The 12,876-nt window shown below is 28.5% G+C and overlaps 1 protein-coding gene across 1 annotated transcript; it reads left to right on the top strand.

Annotated features, from left to right (window-relative positions):
• Window positions 1–1,203: 1,203 nt before the first annotated feature.
• Window positions 1,204–2,896, top strand: LOC105107698 (dCTP pyrophosphatase 1-like). The gene is made up of 2 exons (XM_011001719.1): window positions 1,204–1,379; window positions 2,386–2,896. Exons 1-2 carry the CDS (start codon window positions 1,269–1,271, stop codon window positions 2,725–2,727), a joined length of 453 nt encoding a protein of 150 aa, XP_011000021.1. The 5' UTR covers window positions 1,204–1,268; the 3' UTR covers window positions 2,728–2,896.
• Window positions 2,897–12,876: the final 9,980 nt, after the last annotated feature.

Below are 12,876 nucleotides of genomic sequence, written 5' to 3' on the forward strand. Positions count from 1 at the left end.
ATCGAGAAATAAACCTAATAACTCAATCAAGAAGAAGAAGAAGCCTTTAAGAGGGAGATTTTACGTATGGCTGGTGTTTAAAGGTAATTAGCTAGACAGGCATGCATGCATGCATCCTACTTTCAAAGCTTCCACGATTAATCTATTCGCTAGACAATTTGTGTATCCATGTCGATGAAATCATATGATTTCCAATAAAATAAAATAAATAAAATTAGAGATAACAATTAATCTTTCTATTAAGTGATATTATATAAGTTTTCGTTCAATTTTTCGTAAGGTGAAACCACATGTTAGCAAGTGATGCTCTAGCTCACTTGGCGTATGTTTAGTAATGCTGTGGACAGTATTAAAATAATAATTTTTTAAAATTATTTTTAATTAAAAGCAACTGTTTAATGGTTATTTTTTAAAATGTAAATATTTTAAAAAATATATCAAATTAATATTTTATTTTTAATTTTTTTAAAATCATTTTTTATACCAGTACAACAAAATAATAAAAAACATTAAAAAAATTAAATTTTATTAAAACTCTAGAGCAGACACAGCCCTAAACAGGAAATTATATTTAAATTTTATTAAAACTCTAGCAGACACAGCCCTAAACAGGAAATTATAATAAAGGTTATTTTAGTTTAAAAATATATAAAAATAATATTATTTTAGTTATTTTTAAAAATATTGTAGTTTAAAAATATATGAAAATAATATTATTTTTATTTTTTAAAATTTATTTTTAACATCAATACATTAAAATAAAATAAAAACACAAAAAATAATTTAAATAAAAAAATTAAAATTTTGTTAAAAGCACAAGTAATAGAAATCAAAAACTTAAAATTTTGTTAAAAGCACAAGTAATAGCAAAAACAAACACCGTCTAGCAATATACCCATGTGGTACATGTATTTTATCTTGTCATCAGGTTGAAAATACAATTTGTATACAAAAAATAAGTATTCTGAAGCCCCAAGTACGTACAAGTCATTAATTATTATTATTATTACTCAGCGTATCATGATCCTTCTAAAAAGGCCATTTGCAAAACCAGCTTTGTTACTCCGAAAGCGCGAGTGGTCCATGGCTTCCGCCAAAGAAATCACCAGCGCAGACACGTGTCAGTCACATCACAACGGATAAGAGTCCATTGGGCGGGCCATGCCGGTAGCCCAGTCAGCACCTCTATAATTTTTGGTTTCTTCTTTCTTTCTTGTTGGTCCAGGGTGACTTGGGTTACTCTTGGTCTTGCAGAGAAAGAAAGAAAGATGGCAGGGGCTGGGGTTACCCTAGAAGAGCTCAAGAAGAGATTGGCTGAGTTTGCCAAGGAAAGAGACTGGGATCAGTTTCATAGCCCTAGAAATCTCCTTTTAGCCATGGTAAGTTGCTCCTCTTTTTCCAGCCCCAGCTAGCTATAATCTAGAAAACTGTATATGTATTGATATACCCTTTCAAATCCCCATGCTTTGTTTTGTTTATGATCTTTCTCTAGTCCCATCAGAACTTGTAACAAGCTGACAGACCCCATTTCTTTCTTTTATCCATACAGAAGCTTATGTGTAAAGCATGCTTAATTTTATACATTTTCAACATTTATACTACTCTTGATCTCTGATCTTTGACTCTTCATTCTCATTTATCTGTTTTGGTCAAATCTTATGATTGGGGGCTGGCTCCTTTAAAATAGTATCAAATAGTTTACGGGAAAATAAATAAAATCACTGAACCTGATCTTTTGTTCAAGAAAAAAATTGAAAGACAGGACCTTTATTTATCGAATCTTTCTTGATGTTTTGTTTTCTGTCCTTCCGCATATCTCTAAAGTGTCCCGAACAAATAATTCGACCATTTTTTTTTAATTTTTTTACCATAAAGTGTAAATCCAATTGTTTAATCTTCTTTTCTTATTGCTCATCGATGGTGCTGAGCTCTTTGCTGGAGAGTTGCACTCCTTTATCTATGCTTTAGTTATGCTCATCGAATTGTTTCTCGGATCGAAACCAACCTAAATAGCTTTTTTAGTTATTTCTTACTTTCCCATTTCTGTGTTTTGGTTTTCGAGAGGTTTCTAATGTGTAAATTTTGTAATATTGATGAAGCTGGCCCTCGAACTGCAAGAACTTCAACTGTCCCACTATGTAAAACCGCGTGTTTTTGTATTAGGAGTTTAGGATATTCACAGCCCCATCTCTGGGACTTGATAATTCATACTTAAACACGAAAAACAAGAATGTACTCACGCATCAGTACAAGACCCCACATTGTTTGATTAAGACCACAGAACTGACGTAAAGACACGAACAAAATAATGGTTACGATGGTGTAGTTTTCTTTGTCAGGCTCATTGTTTTCATTTCAATGTTGTTTTGTATCACCGTGTTGCAGGTCGGAGAAGTAGGAGAATTGTCTGAGATATTTCAGTGGAAAGGAGAGGTACCAAGAGGGCTTCCTAATTGGAAAGATGAAGAGAAAGAACATCTTGGAGAGGAGCTATCAGATGTGTTATTGTATCTTGTTAGGCTCTCTGATATATGTGGTGTTGATCTTGGTAAAGCAGCCATGAGAAAGCTGGAGATCAATGCCATAAAGTACCCGATTAAGCCTTGCAAGGGCTCCTCAGAAAAAAAGCACACGCAAATCAATGCTGACAGCCACAACGATGCTAGCGGTGATGATGTTGCAGGGAGCATTTATAGCGACAACAGCACCAGTAATAGTGGGGTTTGATTTGCTGAGATTATGTCACTTTTGACTTTTAGTAGGAGGCCTCCCTTGTCTATCAGCTCTGGGCGAACATCAATACCAGTATAATATACTTTTCTTTATGTTTGTTGTCATGGAACAGTCACCAGGGTCTACGTATTCGTATCGGATATTTGTATATTTTTTATGCTTCTCCTTGTCTATCTTAACAATGGTTTTGGTGGAAAGAAGATGTTCACGTTGTGAAGGTTTTGTTTGCTTTGCATGAGGACAATTTGCATTGGTGTGTCACTGTTCCTGCTTTTAATATTATCAGAGACTGCGGTCCGATAAAGACCAGGGATTTTATGATAGCTGTTTTTTTTTTAAAAAAAGAAATTAAAAAAAGATATATAAAATTTTTTTTTTATTTTTTAAAATTTATTTTTAATATTATTATATTTAAATAATTTAAAAAAATTAAAAATTAATTTTTTTTTAAAATACAATACCATAGCAAAATCAACATTAGAGCCAAGGGATTGATGGTGTATCCTTATTCTATAGGTGGTGGTCTTTTCTCTAAGATACGGAATCCCATCAACCCATCAATTATTTTGTGAAAAAATGAAAGGATATTTATGGTTTTGTTGCTTGCATAAACTGATCATCTTATCAAGGAAAATTAGGCAACTAGCATTCAATATATATAAATTAGTGAAATAATATATTTTTATATATAATGATTTAAAACCATGACATTTAATTAATGTTACGGCGCTCAAAATAATGACTTTTAATTAATATTGTAATTCAAAAATATAATATTAATTTAATATCATGATTCTGAATCGGGTCATCAATTTAATTAGTATTATGTTTTTTAATCGTGATATTAATTAAATATTATATTTGTGAATCACAATAAAAATTAAATTTCATTGTCATTGTTTTTAATTGAAACATCAATTAAATTCCAGCAATAAATTTCTCTACATCAAAAGCTAACAAAAAAATAATTATGATGAGATTTATTATTTATTTTGTTAAACTAATATTTAATCTAGTTAATGATTTTAGATAGTTAAAACTTTTTCAATTTTAACAAAACTAGGACAAAGTTTTCTCTATAAAGGAATTATATCTAAAATTTTGTTCCACTTAAAAAAACCCAACAAATAACCAAAATAATCAAATTCAACAAATTCTTATATTTCATAATCACAGTTAGCTCCAGGAGTGCAAATAAAAATACATATATACATGTAGAATAAATATCAAATACTTAAATAATACAATATTCTAATAACTGAAATACATAAACATGTCAACATAACCCATCTATCAATATCTACATTGTTTACTAGATGATCTGAATTCATTAATGACATGATTCTATCTAGTTTTTGTCCCTACCTTAGTGATCTCGTCTTCTACTATGACATCATCAAGAATTAATTTCTCTCTAAATATATCAAGTTTAATATTGTAAATATTGAAACACCGTACTATCATCAAGATTTTTTTTATACATTCAATCAATAATTATTCTAGGATTTGATTTTTTTATTGCTAACAATAACCTAAGCAATTTTTTAAAATATTCCTCATGCGAACCAAAAGGATACTCAATCACTTTTTGTTTTACGACTTATGTTTTGTCATATGATGTTTTATACTTATAATTCAATTTTATTTTATCTTGTATGCTTGCAACCATCATTGAAAGATTATTCATGACAAGAGTTGATATAGTATTAATAATAAAATTTGCAACATTTATAACTAAGTGCCCAATCATTAAAAATAACAAAATTAGACCAAAAACATCTCAAAATTCAGAAACAAGAGGTAGCATTTCATCATTAACATCATTATCAATATTTTTTGTCACTTGTGGGTTTAACATCTAATCATCTTCATTGTTATTGGGCTCATTAACATCATTATCAAAAATTTGGACAAACACACATTCCGGTTAACTACTAGTATATAATATCATCATGTTCAAACTATTTTGGATGAAAGAATTAATCATCTTAAAATTGTTATCACACATAATTAGCACAAGATAATACTGGTGTTCACCAATTTGACAACTTCAAGTCATTTTAACATCTCTATCATTATAATTCTATCCAATTCTATAAAAAATAGTGTATTTTATTTTTGTATATAGCATGTCTAAATTACCATTTTAACAACAAATTAACTATTCCCACCATTATATGTGATACCATTCTTCATATCAAGAACAATAATGCATCATAATGACATAACATCAACATGCTATTAGACATTTTGTAAAAAAAAAACAAATCAAATTCTAGAATATTTAACAAAATTTAAATTTATCATAAACCATAAATTTAGCTTAAACAATTATTCCATTGCAGCTAACCAAATTTTTTATTAAATATTAATTTTTTTTGGTTTAGTCAAAATAAAATCATTGTTTAAAAAAAGGGTTAGGGCTGATTGGGGCATCAATTTAGAGAGAGAGAGGTTGTTGTGCCTGTGTATTTTGTAATCTGGAAGGAAATTTCATGACTTGTTACATTTTAGAATTACGATATCTTATCATATTTAAAAATAATAATATTTTGTAAATTTTATACTTTTAGTAAAAATATACTATTTTATTAAAAATAAACCAATAAAATTATTCTGCCAGAACTTTTTATATTACCGCTAATAAAATAAAAATCACTCGGGAGACTTGGCTTCTCTCCATCATTTATCGATTTAGACGGAACTTGAGTGGCCTCGCTTTCATTTGCCGCCGTGGAGGTTCGAGTCTCTTCAAGTAAAAAAAAAAAAACATGTACTAGAAAGAGGATAGAATATACGACAATCTCTCGCCTTTTGTTGGAGGCTTCTCCCATATAGCGGGTAATGATCCTTCAGCAGATACTCGTTTTCTAAGGTAGCATCTGATGCCTGAGGATTGGAGGATTTCAAGAAATAGGAACGAGAGTGAGCAATCAAGGGTTCTTTGTTCGGTTTGGAATTCCATGTCGCCGCCTGCCCTCCCAAAACATGATATTTCCAATCATCTCTGCGTAGTTCGATCGTGTTGGAGAGAAAAGAGAAGGACCGTAACTATATGCCTCCTTGGCCCAAAGGGTGAGGTTGGTGTTTCTTTGAACAAAAAGTTCAATCAAGCTTGTTTGGTTACACGGCCATGCTGCTGGCTATGGGATTCACATGCTAGGAAATTTAAATGCTACCTTTTTGGATAAGTGAAAGATGTCATTACCACCGCAGGGGAGCTAGGTCGCCAGTGCAAGTCGTCGTTGTAATGGGTTGGAGCTTGAAAAAAATCCCAGGAAGAGTGAGAGAGCCCCTCAATTTAACAGGGACGGTTGTCCATGTCATAGTAATTATCCTCTAATAACTAGAGACCACCACACAGCATTGTCCTTCGATTCCCCACAGTTAATGGTGCCTAATTTTGACCAATTTTTGGCACACACTACTCTATTGGAAAGCCCGTGAAAGCCTAACAATTTCTTTGGAAAGTCTACAAAAAAACTAGATATCGCTCCAAAGACTTTTTCTGAGCATTATCATCAAGGAACGTGAACATAATGTTAGAAGGGGAGGAGGAGGAGGAGACGAAGAAATTTTAGTTTTTTATATGTAGGCGAGTCACCGGCGGGGTCTTATATGTAATAGCTGCGATATCCCAACCACCCGCTACATACATATTTACCGGCAGGGCACACAAGAGGACAGACATCCGGCCATATACTCCGAATACACATACAGAAGGAACTGAACATGAAGTAGATTGCTAGCTAGCTAGATCTAGAATCTGTCAAGTTACTGGCGTTCATCATATGATCCCTAATATAAATTCATGGTCTAATTAACTTGTATTAAGCTAGAATTACATATCCTCGTTCTGGTGGCCACAAAAATGATGCGCCTCTACTTGCCGAGTCATGTCACGTGAATAAAAGTGAAATCTACAGGAATAAATAAACCCAATTCACTAATGGAGTTCTTCTTGATTATTATATTTGATTTATGCAAATAACTTGTGCACGTGAAGAGAGAGAGGGATCGAGGAGGCTAACTTACGCAGAGAGGTGGTGGTGGATTTTATTGGCAGGACCTAAGCTTTGAACGGCAGCTGTGGCCGTCCAAAGCAGAGCCGTGCTAGTTGTTACATCATTATAATTTAATAGTTTAAGTAGTTAATTAAAATTTTAAAATATAATTTATGAAAAAAATTTAAATTTTAAATTGATATTTACTTGTATTATCTTTGGTCATTCTTGATAACTTATAAAGAATTATTTTAATATAATAATTTATATTATTTTTTATAATTAAATAATTAAAGATGAGCTGACATTCTCTTCTTTCCTGAACTCTTGATTTGGACCGAAAACGCAGTACTCTTAATAATATTATATTATATACTGTTTGGGTTATAGTCTATTTTCTCGGCAAATTTGCGGTTTAATGTGTGCATGCAGGGCGACTCGTGGCTGCATATCTGGAAAAAGCGGCTTGGAATCTGCTACGTGGCTGCTCCTCCGAAATTACCACTACATACCTATGCACGGTAATATGAGAGCGGGGCAGTTTAGTTTTAATGTACCCGCACCCGCTCCTCGTGACCATCGGTGAATGGTATTTCACTACTTACATGGTCTGTGCTATGTGATATGCTGTGAGTTCATTTTTAGCAGGATCCAAAATTTATTCAAGTTCTATTAGGTTAGGTTTAAAATATATTTGAGTCTTGTTATGGTTAAGATTCATTCAGGTTATGTTGAGTCTTGTCTAACTTGATTTATATCTAGTCTTAAGTTAATTTTGAATTAAATTGTATAGGATTCAAGATTATTTAAGTGGTGTACATGGTAGAATCCAAGTTTATTTTTGAATCTTGCAACTAATAATCTATATATTTTATTTATAAATAAAAATAAATATAAAATTAAGTATGATTTGATAAAATTATTATTATAATACATTTAGTAAAATTAGTAAATTCATCAATTATTTTATTTATAATATTAATTATAATAAAATATACTCTTGTAAATTTTACTGAAAGTAATAATATTTACAATACAAATCATAATATTTTCAGTATTAATATTATTGACTATTATAAAAATAATTTTAATTATAACTCCAAAAATATAATAATAATCTTATTATTAATTATACCAAAAAAATAATATTACTAGAACAAATAATAATAGTTTTGAGATCATCATTAATTTGACTAAAATAATAATAATATTTTTCATACCAATACTGTCAATTATATCACAAAAAATATATTAAGAAAAGATATAATAATTCTTTAATATTAATTATACAAAAAAAATATCAAGAAAACAAACAATAATATTTTTACTATTAATACTCTAAAAATTAATTATACTAAAAAAAATAATAAGAAAACTAAGAATAATATTTTTAATATCAATACTTATATTAACACTAAAAGTATAAGCAGCTCAAGTGTCAATTGGTGTCGTGCTGCAAACTCAGGGTGGTGCTGCTCAAGCACCACGTAATGCTTGGTCTGCTCACGATTAGGACCCAATTCTATTTTAGGTTCTACTCTGTCACGCCCATGGCTAGCCTTAAGCCATATCTGTAAGTGTCCAAGCCAAAGTGCCACCCAGTCATCAATTATTTTATTTATAATATTAATTATAATAAAATATACTCTTGTAAATTTTACTGAAAGTAATAATATTTACAATACAAATCATAATATTTTCAGTATTAATATTATTGACTATTATAAAAATAATATTAATTATAACTCCAAAAATATAATAATAATCTTATTATTAATTATACCAAAAAAATAATATTACTAGAACAAATAATAATAGTTTTGAGATCATCATTAATTTGACTAAAATAATAATAATATTTTTCATACCAATACTGTCAATTATATCACAAAAAATATATTAAGAAAAGATATAATAATTCTTTAATATTAATTATACAAAAAAAATATCAAGAAAACAAACAATAATATTTTTACTATTAATACTCTAAAAATTAATTATACTAAAAAAAATAATAAGAAAACTAAAAATAATATTTTTAATATCAATACTTATATTAACACTAAAAGTATAAGCAGCTCAAGTGTCAATTGGTGTCGTGCTGCAAACTCAGGGTGGTGCTGCTCAAGCACCACGTAATGCTTGGTCTGCTCACGATTAGGACCCAATTCTATTTTAGGTTCTACTCTGTCACGCCCATGGCTAGCCTTAAGCCATATCTGTAAGTGTCCAAGCCAAAGTGCCACCCAGTACTTGGACTGCATTGAACAGGCCAAGCCCCATGTGGTGCTTGGGTTGCCCACTCGCATGAGGGAACCCATGCACAATGTGTTCCAACATGATTTTTTATCATAGTAATAGTTGTTTTTTAAAATTTATTAATGATAATAATAATATTTATGCTTTGATGAATTTCAATGAAAACAGTAAAAATTTTAAAATACAAATAAAAATATTTTTAGTAGCGATAATATGAATTATTATAAAAATCATATTATTTATAACATCAAATATAATAATATTTTAAAGATTAATTATAAGATTTCACATTAGCAAGTAAGGAGTTGATAACTGGCCTTATTAATAGTTCTGGTTGCTAATTTGTCATACATGCTTTGGGGTATCAAGCTTAGAAATAGATTCACGTCACTAGAAACAAAAATTGTAGGACAATAAGGCTCAAGACGAACAATATGGCAAGTTGGGTCAGGCTGTTATATTTAGTATCAAAGTTGACCTCATCGGTTGTTCAGTTGTGTCAACGAGGTTGTCAGGCTTCTTATGGAGGGTGGATTGTAAGATCCCACATCGATAGGTGAAGAGTTAGTAGCTGACATTATTAGTAGTACTGGTTGCTAATTTGTCATAAATGTTTTGAGACATCAGACTCAGAAATGGGCTCTCGTCATAGGAACAAAACTGTGAGGATGGTTAGGTTCAAATCGGACAATATATTGCAAATTGGGCTGGACTGTTACATTAATACTATTAATTATATATAAAAATAATAGTAAGAGAACAAATAATAATAGTTTTGAGATCAAAACTAAATTAGACTAAAAAAATAATAATATTTTTTTATATTAAAACAATATAATAATTCTTTTAACATTTATTATACAAAAAAAATGTCAACAAAAAAAATATATGTTTACTATTAATACTCTAAAAATTAATTATACTAATAATAATAATATTATTATTATTATTATTATTATTATTATTATTATTATTTTTAATATCAATATTTATAATTACATTAAAAGTATAAGCAGTTTAAGCGCTGCATGACACTTGAACTACATCCAATAGAATACAGACCAAGTGTCAAGAGGCGTCATGCTGCAAGTGTGGGGTGGTGCTACCCAAGCCCCACATGATTCTTTATATGCCCGTGGCCAGGATCCAATTCTATTTTGGGTCCTGCTCTACCAGACACAAGGCTAGCCCTAGGCATGCCTGTGAGTATCCAAACCAAAGCAGTTTTTATGTCATAACGTGATTTGTTTTATAGTAAGCAGTTTTTAAAATTTATTGATAATAAAAATAATATTTATGTTCTTGTAAATTTTAATGAAAATACTTAAATTTTTAAAATATAAATAATAATATTTTTACTGTCAATAATATGAATTATTATAAAAATCATATTGTTTATAACAACAAATATAATAATATTTTAGAGATTAATACTATTAATTATATCAAAAAATAATATTAAGAGAACAAATAATATTAGTTTTGAGATCAACACTATTAACTAGACTAAAAAAATAATAATATTTTTTTATATTAAGAAAACAATATAACAATTCTTTTAATATTAATTATACAACAAAATCAACAAAATAAACAATAATATTTTTACTATTAATACTCTAAAAATTAATTATACTAAAAAGGAAATAATAAAAAAACTAAAAATAATATTTTTAATACCAATACTAGTAGTTATACTAAAAATATAAGTAGTTTAGGTGTCATGGGATGCTTGGGCCACAACTAAGAGCAAGTTGACCAAGCACTAAGTGACAATTTTTATCCCTAATTGTTTTAGTTAGACTATTTTAAAATTGAAATTTTTTACATTGATATTTAAAGAATAATAAATAAATAAAATAAGAATTTACCTTGAAAATATTTTAAATTGTTTTTTTGTTTATTATTTTATCCTTTAATATTTAATTAATCGAGTATTTTTTTTATTATTTTATTCTTTAATATTTAATTAATCGAGTATTTTTTTATTATTTTATTATTTAATATTTAATTAATCGAGTATTTAACTTTTTAGTTAGGTTTAAATCTAGAATTTAAAAGTTTGTAGATTTAATAGATTAACTTGAATTTATAAGGTTTATCTGGGTTTACTTAGTTTTTTTTTTGTTTTTTAAAGATCTTTTTTTTTCTCATTCTCTAGCATTTTTTTATTTTTTATTCACTTTTTTATGGGATTTTTTCAATCATGTGGAAAATAACATGGGTTGTATTTTAAAAAAAAAATTATTTATTTTTAAATATTTATTTATCATATTAAATTAATTGATTTCATCTTCCTCAACATTTAATTGGTTGGGTATTTAGCTTATTGATTGAGTTAGGGATATAGAATTTAACGAATTGTAAATTTAAGAGATTAACTCGGGTTTATGATATTCATATAGGCTTGTTTGTTTTTCTCTTTCTTTTTAGAAGCTTTTTTCTTTCAATTTCATCCAACAATTTTTTTTTTGTTCTTTTAATCCACTTTTTATGGGATTTTTTTATCATTTTAAAAATAACACGGGTTGCCCCAAGTTTTTTTCTTTGTTAAATATAGCTTTTTTTTAAAGAAAATTTTGTTTTTAGATTGAATTAATTAATTTCATTATATAATATTTAATTTCTTTGGTATAGAGCTTTTGGGTTGAGTAAGAATCTACCATTTACAGGATTGTAGGTTTAAAAGATTAACTTAGATTTACAAAATTTACTATGCTTTACTTGTTTTTTTTTCAATTTTTAATTTTTTTTATTTCATCATCTACCATTCTCTTTATTCATTTTCTATAAGTTTATCTATCATTTTGAAAATAAAATGAGTTGCCTTGATTATTTTTTTTGCATTGTTATATTTTCTCTTTTTAAAGGAATCTTGTTTCTTAATCATTTAAATTTTATTAATTTTATCTTTTAATATTTAATTGGTTGGGTGTTGAGTTTCTTAGTTAAGCATAAGTTTAGAATTTAACGGATTATAAGTTCAAGAAATTAATCCGGGTTTATGAAATCCACCAGAGTTTTCTTGATTTTTTTTAAGTTTTTTTTTATCCACCAACATTTTGTTATTTTTTTATTTGTTTTTCATGAGATTTTTTTTGTTATTTTAAAAGTAACAAAGATCAACTTAGATTTCTTTTTTTAGCTTTTGTTGTATCTAGCTTTTTGAAAAAAAAAATATTTTTTAATTAAATCATTTTAATTGAGTAAGTATAAATATGAGGTACTCATTTCATGTTATTTTATTAACTTTCTAAATCACTACTTTGAATATCATGAAATTTCTTGTAATATACCAACTAGTTCAACAAGGTTGAATCTTTATTTAAAAAAAAAGGTCTTGAAGCTTTATTTTTTTTACTAAGAATATATATAGCACATTTAATAAAAAAATCACGTCTAGCTATATATATATATATATATATATATATTAATTACTTGCAATATATAGCGTACATAAAGATTACAATTAAGGCTATAAAATTTCATTAAAGATTAGAAGACATTTGCTCCTTAAGTCATATGAATCATTTTTCAAGAGCACAACAAATGAAGATTTTGGTTTAAATCTAAGTTAATGAAGGAATTAAAAGAATTAAGGTGGATTTTAATCAGGGCTATAACAATTTTGGGACATCACGAAATGGTAATTAAGGTGGTCAAACAATTTTGGTTTATTCGTACATATGGCACACATATAATAATGTCAAGATTTAAAAAAAAAGAAAAAAGATTTAATCTGTGTTAGAAAAGAACCTTCCTCGCCTGTCCTCCCTGCTGAGGTGAGAAGGCATTTGGAAGATCTTGGAGATTATCTATTTTCAGACAGAAAAAGTCCTCCCCTTCTACCGTCCTATACAAGCATGGACGGAGGAATGCC

The sequence above is a fragment of the Populus euphratica genome, unplaced genomic scaffold (assembly GCF_000495115.2).
Source record: "Populus euphratica unplaced genomic scaffold, PopEup_1.0 scaffold170.1, whole genome shotgun sequence".
NCBI lineage: Eukaryota > Viridiplantae > Streptophyta > Magnoliopsida > Malpighiales > Salicaceae > Populus > Populus euphratica.